Raw genomic sequence first — 16,172 nt, forward strand, 5'->3', positions numbered from 1 at the left:
CATGATTTTCTGCCTAGATGAGAATCGTAACCACCCCTTGTTCGAACGCTGGCGCGTACATAAAAGAAACTGTAGGCGGGGCCCTGAAAAGAGGCGGCCCGTCAGTGGCGACGATACAATAAAGGACGTCGACGCCGGCTGACGAGTGGAAGGTGGAAAGGGAACGGTGCAACCACTCTGTCGGGTCGCGGCAGTCGGGAACAGCGAGTGCTCGCGCTTGGACTTCAGTGTCGGAGCAACTGGTCCACGTCGTAAAGTCGCGACTAAAAAGCATACCAAAGGAATGTAATCTCCATACGAATGACTGATTCTCTACCCGTGTACGACGCGCTTCAATACAAACTCTCAATTGCCCACGGTGAGTAACAGACGAGTTTACCGTCAATGAAATATCCATCGGATTCACGCACATGTGGCTTACGCGTAAGCGGTATTTAGGAGCATTCCGACGCGACTACATGACTGTGCTTTTAAACTGATTTCATTTTGTGTATTCTTAGCGCAGGACTTGATCACTTTTCTTTTTTTTTTTTTTTTGGAGCATCAAATGCACGTGGTCATGTAGGCCTGTCCGCGTGATTGCAGGTCGTCTCGCAATCAAACTTCTTCAATGTTTCGTTTTTTGTTTTTGTCAATACTGCGAACACCAAAAGGATTCTTAATTGTTCTAATTCGAGGTGTCGTAGATCTAACGCGAGGTATAATTATGTTACTTAGACTCTTCCGAAAGGGTTCGTAATTATATTTAAATCCTTAATGTAACATCGTATCGATAAATTTTTCGACCTTGCTTGATTTCTTATATTTCGAGAGTGGTTATAGCGGATTTATGTACCTGTACAATTATCACTTTCGTTTGTCTTCGGGTGCAAATTCGATTTCGTTCGATCGTTGAAGCATCGCTGTAATATTCATTTTGCGATGTTTAGATGGCCGTTGGGTAACTGTAAATTAGTATCGTCGCTGGAGTGCGTTACGACGACTTAGTTTAATAATTGGCGAACGATAAGGAGGTCGAAGGAGCGACGGCTCTCTGCGCATTGGTTTGAAACGAACGTATTGGCGACCACGTGGTGCATTTCCGGCGGGAGTATTCGGGGCCACGAGACGGCGGCATGCTTTTCTCGCCGAGTAAATAGATTACGATGTAGCTTCGCGCTTTAACGTTCTATTTAGAAATAGTTAGCAGCTTGGAAGAGAATTTCCTAGATTCGTATATAATAATTTTAATTTCGATGGTCCCAGCCGGCAGAACTTTTCCACGTACGCGAGAAAACTCGTTGATACTTTGAATAGGATGATAGAGATAGTAGACAAAGCCTCGCGAGTCTCGCTGCTCCGATTTATAACCATCACGGGTAACGGAGATATTACTAGGGTAATTAAATTGAAATTTATAACCACGCGACACTTATAATTGCTAATTAAACTGCGTGGCTTATGTCTATCTATTATCTGCCGCGCAATTTATGCTCGCGACGAATGACAAACTTGCAGTGATATTTTTCAAAAATCATCGTATTTCGTATGCAGGAATAGCTAAATATAATTGTATATGTAATTATACCGCATAATTACTCGCGTCGGAATGTCATCTCGCGTGCATCTGTATGCATCGGGAGCGTTCAACATTTTTTTTTCTCGATAGACACGCCCAATTGCTTGGAAAAATTCTTATTCACTTCCGGTTTCACAGAAACGTGTCTGCGATTCGATTGCGTTATCGCGTTCACGATGACATCGAGCACGATACAACGATTATCGGAAGCTATTAATTTTTCGAGCTCAGACTTACGGTATTTACAAGAATCAAAGAAAATTGTAATGCGTTGGTTGAAAAGTATCGTTCGCTATCTTCCAAAACTTATACTTTTCGTTTTACGATGTTTTTCCTATCTCGCGTAATTTTTTATGGCAAATGCGTGTACTTCTGCGAAATTGTATACAAGATATGTTCGTTCTCCTATACTATAAACGCGTGGGAAATTATTTTTAGATTGTCGCCAGACTCATAACGCCCGATCTATTCTCGCGGCTCCACGTGAACCAAACAATATCTCTTTTATTTGAAATTAAATCAACATTCGTAGACGTCTGCAGTTAGAATTCGCAATGATTTTCAACGCTTTCTACAACCTTGGTACGCGCTACCGCGAATCATGGATGTACACAGTGTCAGATGTTACAGTATCGAAACAAAGTGCGAACAGATTTAAATGCTTGACAACAATTTTTCTAATTAGTACCAACATAACGAGCGACTGATAGTTGCGCAATTTGATATCGATAAACGACTTCGCTGATGAACGATAATTGAAGGCGCTTTGCGTATCTAATCGCAAATATCAACACAGAAGTTGCGAATGTGCCGACCTTAACCTTCGTCAGTGATTCTATAGTTTCTAATAGCGACGTAGCGTTTTTGTCTCGAGAGATCTACCTGTACCTAGAAGAGATCATCTTCGGGAAACACGCTCGATGACTACTCTCTTTCGTTGCTGTTACTATGAATCAATTGTTTCATGCGTTACATGAGTCATTGATTAACTCTTTAATATATATTTTATATAGATTGAATTTCTCTTATTTTCTAACTCGCACGAATGACTCATGTCTTCCAAAGAGTCTTCTAAATATACTACAAGCAGATCCGGTAATTAGTCTCGATATTAATAGCAACGCTGTCTTTTGTAGGTTTGCCGATTTGCCCACGCGTGTAATTACGAGTGCCAAATACCACGCTCGTCGAGAATGTCGACCTCAACCTTCGTTTCGTTCCTGTTTCGCGTCAGTAGACGATACATAATCTCGTCCCCGAAGAATTGGATTAACTGCAAACATTTTCGAAAACGAATCACATTGTAAATACAAACGGAAACATAGAGCAATTCGTGGGGAAACATACGCTACTCGATCGAGCCCAGTTTTTCAATTACTTACGAACACCATCGAATACGTCCTTGATTTGTTCAGCGATTCAGTACGTATTACTCGCGATCGTATCTGTAAGACTCGAATACAAGTATAGACGAGGTTGAACGCAACTGGAATCGAAACCTTCGATTAACAAATTGGAACGGCGTTATTGGTAGAGTGGAAGAACATTTGACGTTACCGTTTCGCGAATTGCCAAACTATTTGCATATAATCTTTGTTTAGCTTCTCGTTGGCAAAACACTGTTCGTTAATGATTGTATATTGATCTGTTTTCAGTGACCACGGGACAAGCGCGTATCGGCTGCTTTTAAAGCGCCTGAAGAGGCCGAGGACCAGTCTTTTGTAATCGATGGGTTGAGAACGCGAAATTCGTGCTTTTCAGCTTTCTTCTCTTTTCGTAACCAAGGTGTATTAGCTTACCGATGAGCCATGCTGAAGGTAGTAGGAGCCTCCTGGCTGCAGACACGCATTTCTACTTACATCCTGATCGCCGTAGCTCTGCTGGGAATTGGAGCTATCATTCTCGGCGAGTTCGGACAGTAAGTGCGATGATTCATCACTAGATTCATCATTAGAACTACGTATTTATTATTTGTTCGTCAATAGCGTTCGATGGAACAGAAACGGGAAAACATTCGCGGTTTCGACCCGCAAGAGTATCGAGTGACAATGTTACTCGAGTATGCCCAAGTAGTTCCGCCATGGACTGAGAGTGTCCGTGCCGACCACACGCGAATGATAATGGCCAGTGTAAACAACGATAACTGGCACGTTCCTAAGAGGAACAAGTTGCGTTATCTCTTCGATGAAACTGTGCCTCTCGGTAGGTCTGTGCATACACACGGGGCACGCAAGATAAATTATGCGTCGGAAAAGACGCGGTCGTCGTGTACGAGCCCCATGGTGTGCCCCATGTGTTTGCGAACCGGCTCACGACACGTAAAACTCAAGCGTGAATTCGAGAAGCCAGACATCGCGTTACTCGATACCGGGATCGCGACCGGTCTCGATGAACTTGAGTCGCTAAAACGCTGATGCGACCAGTCATTGCAACTTGCTATAGTCGAAACAAAAACAATCGGCCTATCAAGACCACCAAGGCCCTGTCTCACCACCACTCGACAATCCCCCTCGTTCCCTAAACAGGACTGTGGCAAGACAAGCGCAGAGAAAACATCTCTGGGTGTCGTGTTACGTAGGGAGTCCTTGGAAGTAGACAAAAATTATATTAAACAGTGCGCGAAATACTGTTGATTTCGAGTACTCTCGTCGAGGAAAATTGTAACTTTATCGTTGTTTGTTAGCAGTGTTGAACAAGATGGTACTTATTCAGCAACCGTATCATGGAATCACAAAGGAGGATACCGCATTGAATTTTGGGGACAAGGCAATGATTTAGCTGCCGTGGCGATGCACGCTGCACGCGCTTATTATAAAACTGGAATTTTCGAAAACGGGTAGGTCGATATTATCGCGCTTGTTGCGTTAAGTTTATATACTGTCTATTTTTTTTCTGAGATTAATTTTCAATATTCGACGTAATCGATGTTGAAGGTGGTCTTACATCGAAATAGAAACATCGTCAAAATACCCAGACACAGTGCAAGCATACGCCGCCGGTCTTTTAGAAGGCAGCCTCACTTGGCAGTTGATCCATCATCATTGGTACAACACCATCAGAACCGAGTGCGAAGCGAAACCTGTCGAGTGCCGAAAGTTAAGGCGGTATCTTCGAGACAACACCGCTGTTATCCGCGAACGCGCCGAACTGTTGGAATCTACGGATCCTTTTTGGCATATGGTACTGCTTACATTTTAAGGAGCAAACTATTAAAAATAATTCGTGACTTTACGATACGCAATGGCTGACGGATCGACCAATGGTATTACAGTTGCCTTATAGAACATTATCGATGCATCAGTCAGTAGTATCGTAAGAACTAGCGACGAGATCTGTGATAAGAGTTAATGAAACGTCAATAGGAATATTTGGTACCTAATGATAGCGTTATCTTCAGGTACGATTGTTTTACACGCAACTGGACGGACTGGAAGCTGGCTGGAAATTCGCTGTACGCCGCAGCCGCGTATCGGTGTCGATGGAATCGGAAGATTTCCTTTGGCTGGCCCTAGCTTCCGACATACCCGGCTTTCAACAAGTGTTCAATATTTCAGACATTCCTATGAGTTCCATGATCTATTTCAAATCACTCCCGAGAGACGATTCTGAACCGCTAATCGCGATTGGTCATAACACCGCTGCACCGTAAGTAAACATTTATATTCTGTTCAATTCTATATTTTCAATCAGTATTATTCATTAATTCTATAATTTCGATCAATATTTTATATTACAATGAATTTTATATTTCTAAGCGGCAAGGATAGCTTCGATATGCGTGGGTATAACGATGTAAGAATATATTTTTAAGCAATAAGATTAATATCTCCGTATATCTCCGTATACTTGTTTTATAGATACACAAAAATGCTGAGACTCGTCAAGAAATACACGTTCGGTTATCACGTGTTACCATTGTTGAAAACTTCTGCATTGACTCCCAGCCGATCGATAGTAATGTCATCCTATCCAGGAGCGTTATCATCGGCGGATGAATTTTATTTTATACGCGGTGAAAATCGTGAATTGATCGTTACCGGAACATCGTTACTCGCAACGAATCGCAGCGAGTGGAGCTTCTTACATCCAAAAGATCATGTAAGATTAATTGTTACGTTAACGATACATAACGTGATTCTCTCGCTAGTTTCTCGCGATGTAATTAAACAACGATAATATTGCAGGTGATGCTATCCGTGAGATTAATGACGGCGAATCGTTTAGCAACAAACGGTCAATCTTGGTTTGACAATATATCTCATCAAAATGGCGGTGCTTCCGCGTTACAATGGATCGTCTTTGAGCCACGTTCCACGACCATGTTGTTGGTAGAACAATTGCCAAGCGTTACCGTCGCCATGAATTACACGGAGGAATTCAAGAAAGCCGGTTATATATCTTACTTAGGTACATCGAATTTTCAAAACGTCAACGATATCGTACGACCTGCCAAAAAAGATATAAGCTCCTGGAGAGCACGTTTGTCGCGTTTGCAAGATAATGTCACCACATTTGACCAATTTCGGAACATGATGCGTGGGTGCAGCCAGGAAGATTGCACTGCCGAGAATCAGAATTCAAAATTCGATCCACTGCAGGAATTGACCTATCGCGGAGATCTGGAAGACGAACCGTTACCGTACGGTATTATAGATACGAAAATTTTGGCCATCGACGCCGATGCTTTGGAAACATTCGAAACTACTTCGGGACCCGCTACGTCGCAATCGCGAACGCCTTTCAAATGGTCTGAAAGATTTCCCAATATCTCGCATATAGGACACCCAGATACCTTCAATTTCGAAAGTGTCACACCTAAGTGGGTTTGGGTTTGATTAATGTAATTAACAATTAACATATTATTAAACTGTACTTATAATCTTATAAGCCATATATCGAATTTCTATTAATATTTTAAAGAATCTATACGACGGCGAAGTCAATTCCTTGCACATTGGATTTCACATTTTTTTTAGAGAAAATGCTCGATATCGGTGTTTAAACGTAATCATTTTGTCTATTTTTAAAGCTGGCTCATATGTTAGCCACCTGTGGTAAAATTTGTATGAAATAAAATAAAAATATAACAATTTCTGCTTTATTATTTATTTTACAGTAACCACGACCTCCTTGACTTCAAGATATAAATACCTAAACCCCTGAGTTATGATAGCAACCTGCATGAGGCTATGACTCACGCAATTATTCTTTTGCTAGGAATACAAGAATGTGAATAATATTATTTCCTTTTGAAGTTATGAATGTCTTGCAGTGATATCTATGATATACGATTGCCATCTACGAGTAACCATTCCAAACTAGTTCCTTCCTTTTTATTGTCAACTAATGGCAACTGCGTATTAATTAATAATTCATGCATATTATTTCACATTGTCACCACGTTCGATTGCAAGTATTTGCAAATGTATCTGAAACGCATTAAGCGATGGGGAAAGTTTGGCGGATCATTAATTTCCCGAAACTGTCAAATGTCACGATGGACGCTGATGGACGCACATGTTTGCACATGTTTGTATCGATTGTAAATCTTGCTTTAGTTAATAATGATCGTGTAATGTTATTGTACTTTATGAATGAAGTTAACGATTAAAAATCACTGCGTAACATTAAAATGTAATTTTTAACAGTTACGAATGCTTTTATTTTTATTTTCTTATTGTTTTTTAGGCTTCGTTTACAGTAGGCTTTATATACAATAGTATATCGTGAAATGGTAGTTACTTTATTGTTATAATTATGGAGACTGATGATCAAGATGGTCAAGAACCCGATGATGAAAAACAAAGCGAAATACACGTTTGCAAGAGTATTGAAAATTTTTCGGACAAGGTTAGAATATGATAGATCGAGTGTTTATTTCGTCATGATCATCCACTGAACTATACATAATTAAATGGAACTTAATTTCAGATTTTGTCTGTGAGAAGCGAGGAAAGTATTCTTCGCGAAGCATCGAAAGAAATTGAAAATATTACGAAAATAAATTTACAAGGAAAAAAGGAATTTCATAGTTTGAGCACCGACAAAAATGACGAAGGTAACGTAAATTGTCAGAAGCAAGTAGAATTAGAGAAACAAGTTCTGACTGGAGAGATTACACCATTTCAAGCAATTGCAAAACGGTCTACTTCATCTAAAGTTGAAGGGTATGTATCGATGTTATTATAAACAAAATTCATTCGGTTAATTGAATATACTTTCTAGGATATCAGACAAGTCATCTCAGTTACTTATTCTCGAAAAATATCTTCAAAGGCAAGCTGAACTTGCCACACACAGGAAACAGTTAAAGAAAAGCTCAAAAGTATCTTCTGATAAAGATCAAGTACTCCCATCAAAACGATCAAAACTATCTGATACCAGCCCTAAGAAATGTAGTATAGAAAAATCAAAACTTAACAATAATAAAAAGAAATTAATACTAGAATTTGAAGAAGACAAGGACTCGAATAAACAAAATGATATTAATTTTGGGACAGAGAATGCGCAATCTATGCAAGTCAATGAACCTAGTAAAGGAAGCAGCAAAAACACATTAATTGCTTGTAGTACCTCAAAAAATATTACTGGACAGGTAGCAAACAAAGGTACAGATAATATAGAGTTTATAGATACAGTAAATGACTCTGGAAGCGACTATGCTCCAAGTGATGAACAAGTTAATTCAGGTAAATGTAAAAAGTAAAATTAAATACTGATTAAAGTGAATAAATACTTTAAATGTAACATTTTTAATGTTTTTTAGAGGATGAATTGGAGTCATCATCTAAAAAGAGAAAATGTGGTACAAAAATTGTTCGTACAAAACGAGGTACGCGTTAAGTATCGCTAAAACTATTTATCCGATTATTTTTTTTTTTAATTAGACATTTTTTTCCTAGTTTTGGATGATGGAGATGAACAAATATACAGACAGAGGGTGGAAGAAAGTAATCGTCCAAAGAATGAACCGTTGCATAAAATAGATAATCTATTTAAAACTCCACTATCCATATGGAAGAAGTTGTACAGGTACCGATAAAATGACGAACAAAATATTTTGTATCCTCCTTGAATCTAATTTAAACATTTTTGTTCAGGTATCAAAGAGTATCTGTGCAGTGGCTTTGGGAATTGCACTGTCGTGGTTTGGGAGGCTTATTGGGAGATGAAATGGGATTAGGGAAGACTGTTCAAGTTATCGCATTTCTTGCGGGTTTGGATTGTAGCGAATTACTTTCCGACGGTGGAAGGTGAGCATCATCTTCTGAACGTATTGTTCATTATTGATCATTTCCTACCATTTTAATGGAAAATATATTTTTATTAATAGGTTTCGTGGATTGGGACCAACTCTAATAGTTTGCCCAGCTACATTAATGGAACAATGGCTGAAGCATTTTCATGATTGGTGGCCGGTTCTAAGAGTAGTTATTTTACACCAATCTGGAACTTACAATGGTATGTTAAAACTATACAGGGTGTTTTTGAAAGATTTAAAATAATAGCGAGCAAACTCCGTATAATCTCCCATTATCATCTGCCTTACTCAGAGTATTTTCAAAAACTCTATGTGTTACAAGATATAATTCTATAGTTTCTGTATCCTTAATAACAAATGTTTTTATAGGCGATTTAAAATACTTACTGGACTCCTTAATGTACGGTGGTATATTGATCACTTCTTACTCTGGTGTTCTTAACCACAAAGATTTATTAATCGCCAGTCAATGGCATTACGTTATCCTTGACGAAGGTCACAAGATAAGGAATCCACAAGCAAAGGTAATTCATCCGAATCTTATTTGCAACCAAAAAAATTGTAAATTATGGTAACAAGAATTCTGGATTGTAATGTAAATTATTTACAGATCAGTAAGGCGGTAAAGCAATTCTCGACACCACATCGACTGTTATTAACTGGTAGTCCAATGCAGAACTCGTTGAAGGAATTGTGGTCTTTGTTCGATTTCATTTTGCCAGGCAAATTAGGCACTTTACCTGCATTTCTAGAACATTGCGCGATACCTATAACCCGCGGAGGATACACGAATGCTAGTCCTCTGCAGGAAGCTACCGCGCTTCAGGTTGCTACAATGCTTAGAGATGCTATTACACCGTACATGCTTAGAAGGACGAAAGCCGATGTTCAACATCATGTTAGTTTACCAGAAAAAAATGAACAGGTATACAGTGTATCGTATAATTCTTCTATAGTAAATTTGAATCCAGATATCGAAAAATAATTTATTTTAAATTATTTATATTCTAGGTATTATTCTGCAGTTTGACAGAGGAACAAAAACAAATATATAAAAATTATTTACGTTCCGATGATGTTTCCTTTGTTTTACATGAAAAATGTCCTATGGAAAATAGAAAATATAAAGCTCGTCTTTTAATAGCATTGTCGGCGCTCAGGAAAATATGTAACCATCCCGATTTATTTCTGTACACGACTTTCGTTGTAAGGTTGCAACTTAATATTATTAACGTATCGTAACATTCGTTATATTTAATTAAGCCTGTAATTAGGACTCCGATGAGGAAATCGACGCATCGGACGAAACGTTGGAAAAGTTTGGCTATTGGAAACGTTCCGGAAAAATGGTAGTAGTTCGTTCTCTTTTAAAAATTTGGAAGAAACAAGGACACAGAGTACTACTTTTTACGCAAGGAAGACAAGTATATAAACAAATAATTCAGTTTGTTTGTTGAAGCAGAAAATGACAAAATTTGATTTGCAGATGATGCACGTTTTAGAATCATTGGTACAAAACGAGGAATATAAGTATTTGAGACTGGATGGAACTACTCCTATGACACAGCGACAAGAAACAATCAGTTTGTTTAATAGTGTACGTATACTAATAAAACTTGTACGTATCGTAACATGTTTATTAATATTTCTTGTACAGGATCCTTCGTATTTTGTATTCTTGCTAACTACTCGCGTTGGTGGATTAGGAGTAAATTTAACTGGAGCAAATCGCGTAATCATTTATGATCCAGACTGGAATCCAGCGACCGACGCTCAAGCAAGAGAACGTGCATGGAGAATCGGCCAAAACAAAAGTGTCACTATCTATAGACTCATTACTGCTGGTACTATAGAAGAAAAGGTACAATTTTTAATTATTTGAAATATCGCGTAAAAAATTCCGATATATTTATTCAATACAATAATTTTATTTTAGATATATCACAGGCAAATATTTAAATTACTTCTTTCAAACAAAGTTTTAGAAGATCCACGTCAACGTAGATTATTCAAAACTTCTGATCTAGCTGAACTTTTCAATTTTAACGAGTCTATCGATGGAACTTCTAGTGAATCTGATCAGTTATTTCGAGAATCTAGGTTATCCCCGACGACTTCCAAATTTTCGTCGACTAAAATCGAAAAAATGCGAAAATTAGCTGCTACGCTTAGTAAAAATATAAGTCGGAATGTTTTAAATTCCACGCCAACAATGCCAAGTACCACCGTTCTAGAGAACACTTCTGTTTTGAGTCTTAATAATAACGGTAATACTGAAAATAATTTGAAATATAATAATCAAGTATCCGTAGACAAGTTGACAGAAGAGAAAACTGAAATTGAAAGTCACCTTCGCAACAAAAGCAAAGATACTGGAGAAGGTAACACAGAAGAAAATAAAAGTTCTGAAAAAATCCAGAATAATTTGCCAAATATACATGATATAGTTGACAATAACAATGTGATAGAAAATGAGAATCTCACACGTAAACATAAGCGAAAGAAAAAGCATTCTCGATCGAAAGAAAGTGCAGTGTCAGCCATGTTTGAAGGAGAACGTGTTTCGCATTTAATTGGACGACGTCTCGGAGGATCTACAAATCGAACTACTTCAACCAAAGATGACCAATATGTTTTGGAGAAGCTGTTCGCTAAAGCAAGTAATTATCTTTCTGGTTATATTAACTGTATGTTAGTTTTAATCGATAGAAAGTATATGAAATACTTTTATTATTATTATAAAATAACTTGTTTATAGCTGTGACGTCAGCTTTTCAACACGAATCAGTATTATCGAATTCAGCGTATAGTTCAGGTGACAAAACTCCGATGCAACGATTAGCTCGAGAAACAGCACAAGAAAAAATGGATAACATTCGCAAGTCTCGTAAATGGTGTTGGAGACCCACATGGGATTCTACATCCTCTAAAGATAATTAATCGTTTTCTTACAACTCATATACTTTGGATAATTAAAATCAAAGTTTGATGGAAATTGCTTGTCAAAAATTGAAATTTTTTATTTTATGATCTTTAATTTTTCAGTTTGCATGAAAATTTGTATGCACCAAAGTTTATTTGCGAGATAGGAACATTTTTTGCCTGACAAACATTCTGTATAATAATTGAAATTAATATACGTAACTTAAAAACTAAGATATTTTGTTCAATGCATAATGATAATTTTTATAAAAATATTTTTGTTTGTAGATTCATTATTTGTATGTAAACTATATGTAAGTTCTTAATTCCCTCAGTTTTATGTTTTTTCGTTATACAAAGAACATTGTAATTATATGATAATTTATTATTTAAATATTAAACTATTTTTGTAAAATTAACAGCCACCAATTATTTCGATAATTTAAGAAAGGTAACTTAATTTTGGTGATTTATTTTAAATATATAATACCACTTTAACTGTAGTCATTCCAGATGAGACTGTAAATATCTTAAATGCGAAAAAAGTAACACGAAAGTATTCCGAGACACAACATAAATACTTCTTTCTTTTAGCAGTTAATTTAGTGTCTAGAAAATAAAGTACTGGAGACAATTTTCACGTGGTAATTGTTATAATCCTTTGGTACGAAACTTATTGTATTTTTCACTCGATTAAATTTTTGAAAAACATCTTTCATCGAAAATGTTTTGCATAAGCACAAAAACAATAAAAATTTATATGTAAATATCTATTTATATATTTACCTTATAGAATATGTGTCTATATTAACGAAGAACTTCTCGTACAAAAAAATTTAAGAAAACTTGTGTGTACAAACTTATAAATGCCTATATCGCTATTTAATATTTACATTGTCAGTTGCGTTTTTTTTACAATTTACACCTTAGAAACTCGTCAAGTGTAGGTCCGTTTCTGCCTAAAGGATCTTCAGGGAACATAACATAGTTTCCAACGAAAGTTGGAGGCAGTAAGCGATTTACAATCGTATCTCGCCATGCTGGGTTTTCTCGATATAAATCTCTGTACTGATCCAAGGAAATTACAATACCGTTGGTCAAAGTCGCGTATTCCAATATATATCTGAAAGCATCACGAAAGATTACATTTACATGATGGATGAGTGAACTACTTATATACAAACAATTTCGAATATGCAACATACCGATCATCATAAGAAGTTATCCATTTACCCTCTATATAACGGCTCGGTGTAAAAATTACTATGTCGTCCTTATACCATTTTTCAAGTAATGGGTTTGCCAATGATCTTCTATAGTGAGGTATAAATACTTTCACGTTATGTCCTCTATTTTTGAAATAATCAATGACTAACTTCAATCCCTCTTCCGAGAATACTTTATTATTTGTGTGTCTAGAAAATTATAAAATTGTCTTAAGATATAACATAAATAATTATCAAAAGTAGAAAATCAAAATCATCATACGCCATAGCTACGTTATTCCCATCAACGATTATATCCCTTAATTTATAGGGCTTCTTAGACGTAGTTTGCGATGTATTAGATGGTTGAGATGTAGTTTGCAAGTTATTGAATGATTGAGAGGTAGTTTGCAATATATTGGATGGTTGAGGCGTAGTTTGTAAGTTATTGAATGACTGAGGTGTAGGTTTCCATCTGGTAGATAGTTGAGACATAGTTTGCAAGCTATTGAATAGTTGAGATGTAGGGTCCCATCCAATGGCTGGTTGAAACGCAGTTTGCAAGTTATTGAATGGTTGAGATATAGGGTCCCACATAACGGGTAGATCAGTCATAGTTTGCAAGTTACTGAACAGTTGAGGTGTAGATTCCAATACAACGGTTGGTTCAATCGTAGTTTGTAAGTTATTGAACAGTTGAGGTGGAGGCTCCCATATAACAGTTGGTTCAGATGTAGTTTGTAAATTATTGAATGGTTGAGATATACTTTGTGATTTATTGAGTGGTTGAGATGTCGATGGTACTGCTGTAGAGGTACTAGGTACTTCTGATCTTGTACTATATAGTTTCGATCTTTTTTGTTCTAATTTTGATAACATATTCGAAATTGACTTTCGTTTTTTTATTAGTATTGTTCCACTTATATCATGAGCTTTAGGTAATTTCAATCCTGGTTTATTGAAAAGTAAATCGGAATCCTTTATTCGATCTTCTTTATTTTCAATATTCTGTTTAGGTTCCTCTGATGTTGTTTCATCGGAATCTATATCAATAAGATTCTGTGGATTTGGACTATAGTCTACCATGAAAAGTCTGTAACCATTTTCATTGTCTTGGTCTTTTTCATGACTTTTGTTTCCTTCCGATTCATTTTCAGATGAAGATGGTTCTGTAGATGACCATACTACAACAATATCATCTGAACCTTGATTTATAGATTTTGAGGGTGCTGAAGAAACATAAATTACAATAAAACTCAAATTCACTGTAGTTACATACCAGTTTCAACATAGATTTATTCTTTTTACCTATGTTTTCATTGTCTACCCTAACTGCTACAGTGTCATAATCCTCTGCATCTGATATCAAAAGACAAGATGAATTATTATCCGATATACTACAGCTCTTTTTTCTTCTCTTCTTTGAACTACTTTCTACTCCATATCCTCTTGATTTTGTTTGTTTGTCTTCACTTGATTCTCCCAAACGTTTCTTTTTCTTCTTCACATTATTGTTACGATTATTCTGTTCATTAGGACTGTTTGATTCGCTTTCGTTATCGCTTAAAATAATTATGCTATCTTGAAATCCTCCATCCATTAAGGAGTTTCTGTTGAGTTTCTGTTTCTTGACAGCTTGCCTGGTATTGTTCATTAATTTCCTTTGTTTTTGTAATTGCTCCCATCTTTTGGTACTGTAATCATAGAAAAAAAACTTTTGTAATACATGTTTTTTGTAAGATTTAAGTATAATTCTCTATTACCTTAATTGAATATGCTTTAATGGACTCTCGTAAAAGGTCTTTCTTTTTCTACCCTTTGGTGATTTTTTACTTCCTAAGAGGTTTTTTCTTAGATTTGATTTTGGCGTTGTGTCGCAAATTATTACAGAATCATTTAACATACTCATGTTTGCACATTTATTATTATAATTAATTTACCACGAAAAAATGTATACCGATCTCTACATTAAACGAGAAAAAAACGTACGAATACGCTTCATCCGCTAGAAAACTTTCTTAGAGAATTGAACAATTTCACTTAAAAAATTGTTAACAAACTTTACACGATATTGTAGATGTAATGAACATTCGTAAATATTTCAAAAATATCGAAGATTACGACAAGAAGTGTCGGTGACTTTATTCTGCGAATAAACATTCGCGCATGTTACATGTTAAACTCGTTATTTGTAGCGAAATTTTGTATAAACAAAAAAGTGATCACCCAATTTTGACATTAATTGCGATTAGTGTTGTAGAATGTAGTTATAAAGACTTAAAAAAACATCAACTTTTAGATAACATCAGATAACATAACCCTAGACACCGTTCAGCATGTTATTGAAGTTCGATAAGCGGAAGTTTTTGTACAAAGCATGTCGCTCTATTTACCTAATCAGTTAACATTAAACGGTGTGTTATTTTATTCGTAGGTAATAATACAATATAAATAAAATTAGTTTTCATTATATTTTTATCACAATTTCTCTTATTCCGTATAAACGTGTTCACATATTTGATACCTACTACTGCTACTTTATTCTTTTTTGTACGCAGTGCTACGCCACAGCTGATTCGGTAACGGTGAAGTACAATAAAGAAATCATTTTAGATAGTGTATATTATTAAAGAGAAAAGGAAGTACATTTTTGTAATAAGGATACTATGCAATTTTGTAATGAAAAAGTTATATATTCAGATATACAATGTATCTTCACCGTTATACCAACTTCATATACCTCGGTAATTTCGAAACATACAATAATACAGTTAGTGTTAATTGTTTGTCATTATTGAACTACTTTGTAAATTGTGCGTTTAATAGATACTATTCATCAACTACAAAAGCTAAAGAAATTTACATTTTCTATCCTTTTGTCGATATAGAATAGTGGTACATCCAGACAGTGATGCTATAGGTTTTACCTGGCGGGAATCATTTTTACTACAAACTTGGGCGTTTCCTTACGAGATGGCGCCACCAATTATCATGAACATCGCCATCTAGCGTCAAAAAGACCAAACTTTTTCACGAAAATTAGTTCGATCTGTTCACCGTTAGATGGCGACACCACAGTCGTCAATGGCGCCATCTAGCAGCAACAGTGAAAACTATTTTCACTACAAACTTGAGCATTTTCCCACCGATGGCGCCACTGGTTTTAATACCAGCATTAGCATAGTTTAGCGATTGCCTGCTATCCAGAGGGCGATCGCTATGTTCG

At 36.4% G+C, this 16,172-nt stretch overlaps 4 protein-coding genes across 8 annotated transcripts in view; 2 read left to right on the forward strand and 2 right to left on the reverse strand.

Moving 5' to 3' along the window:
* The window catches only part of LOC128891961 (clustered mitochondria protein homolog), a 48,774-nt gene extending 47,487 nt beyond the window's left edge, over positions 1-1,287 (reverse strand). The window contains exon 1 of the mRNA XM_054151958.1: positions 1,278-1,287. The gene's annotated coding sequence lies outside the window, so the exon portion shown is untranslated. The remainder of the gene's footprint in view (positions 1-1,277) is intronic.
* On the forward strand, positions 146-6,652 carry LOC128891970 (putative phospholipase B-like lamina ancestor). Of its 2 annotated transcripts, none has more exons than XM_054151981.1 (7): positions 146-358; positions 3,214-3,476; positions 4,242-4,394; positions 4,492-4,738; positions 4,956-5,203; positions 5,416-5,656; positions 5,743-6,652. In XM_054151981.1, exons 2-7 carry the CDS (start codon positions 3,367-3,369, stop codon positions 6,391-6,393), a joined length of 1,650 nt encoding a protein of 549 aa, XP_054007956.1. In that variant the 5' UTR covers positions 146-358; positions 3,214-3,366; the 3' UTR covers positions 6,394-6,652. The 2 variants fall into 2 exon arrangements, with proteins under 2 accessions (XP_054007956.1, XP_054007957.1); XM_054151982.1 differs by having other exon boundaries at positions 4,245-4,394.
* A 65-nt stretch (positions 6,653-6,717) lies between these two features.
* LOC128891962 (DNA excision repair protein ERCC-6-like) lies at positions 6,718-12,048 on the forward strand. Of its 3 annotated transcripts, none has more exons than XM_054151962.1 (16): positions 6,718-7,087; positions 7,247-7,408; positions 7,490-7,725; positions 7,784-8,247; positions 8,325-8,390; positions 8,461-8,590; positions 8,659-8,811; positions 8,892-9,019; positions 9,189-9,343; positions 9,430-9,744; positions 9,831-10,025; positions 10,094-10,243; positions 10,306-10,416; positions 10,477-10,680; positions 10,756-11,475; positions 11,578-11,720. In XM_054151962.1, exons 2-16 carry the CDS (start codon positions 7,316-7,318, stop codon positions 11,581-11,583), a joined length of 3,126 nt encoding a protein of 1,041 aa, XP_054007937.1. In that variant the 5' UTR covers positions 6,718-7,087; positions 7,247-7,315; the 3' UTR covers positions 11,584-11,720. The 3 variants fall into 3 exon arrangements, with proteins under 3 accessions (XP_054007937.1, XP_054007936.1, XP_054007934.1); XM_054151961.1 differs by having other exon boundaries at positions 6,729-7,130; positions 10,756-11,479; positions 11,578-12,048; XM_054151959.1 differs by having other exon boundaries at positions 6,729-7,087; positions 10,756-11,479; positions 11,578-12,048.
* Positions 12,049-12,192: 144 nt separating this feature from the next.
* LOC128891966 (NEDD4-binding protein 1-like) lies at positions 12,193-15,348 on the reverse strand. Of its 2 annotated transcripts, XM_054151976.1 has the most exons (6): positions 14,710-15,348; positions 14,255-14,640; positions 13,404-14,175; positions 13,230-13,343; positions 12,947-13,156; positions 12,193-12,864 (listed from the first exon to the last, which is right to left on the reverse strand). In XM_054151976.1, exons 1-6 carry the CDS (start codon positions 14,853-14,855, stop codon positions 12,654-12,656), a joined length of 1,839 nt encoding a protein of 612 aa, XP_054007951.1. In that variant the 5' UTR covers positions 14,856-15,348; the 3' UTR covers positions 12,193-12,653. The 2 variants fall into 2 exon arrangements, with proteins under 2 accessions (XP_054007951.1, XP_054007950.1); XM_054151975.1 differs by having other exon boundaries at positions 13,230-14,175.
* Positions 15,349-16,172: the final 824 nt, after the last annotated feature.

The sequence above is a fragment of the Hylaeus anthracinus genome, unplaced genomic scaffold (assembly GCF_026225885.1).
Source record: "Hylaeus anthracinus isolate JK02 unplaced genomic scaffold, UHH_iyHylAnth1.0_haploid 12002, whole genome shotgun sequence".
Taxonomy (NCBI): Eukaryota; Metazoa; Arthropoda; class Insecta; order Hymenoptera; family Colletidae; genus Hylaeus; species Hylaeus anthracinus.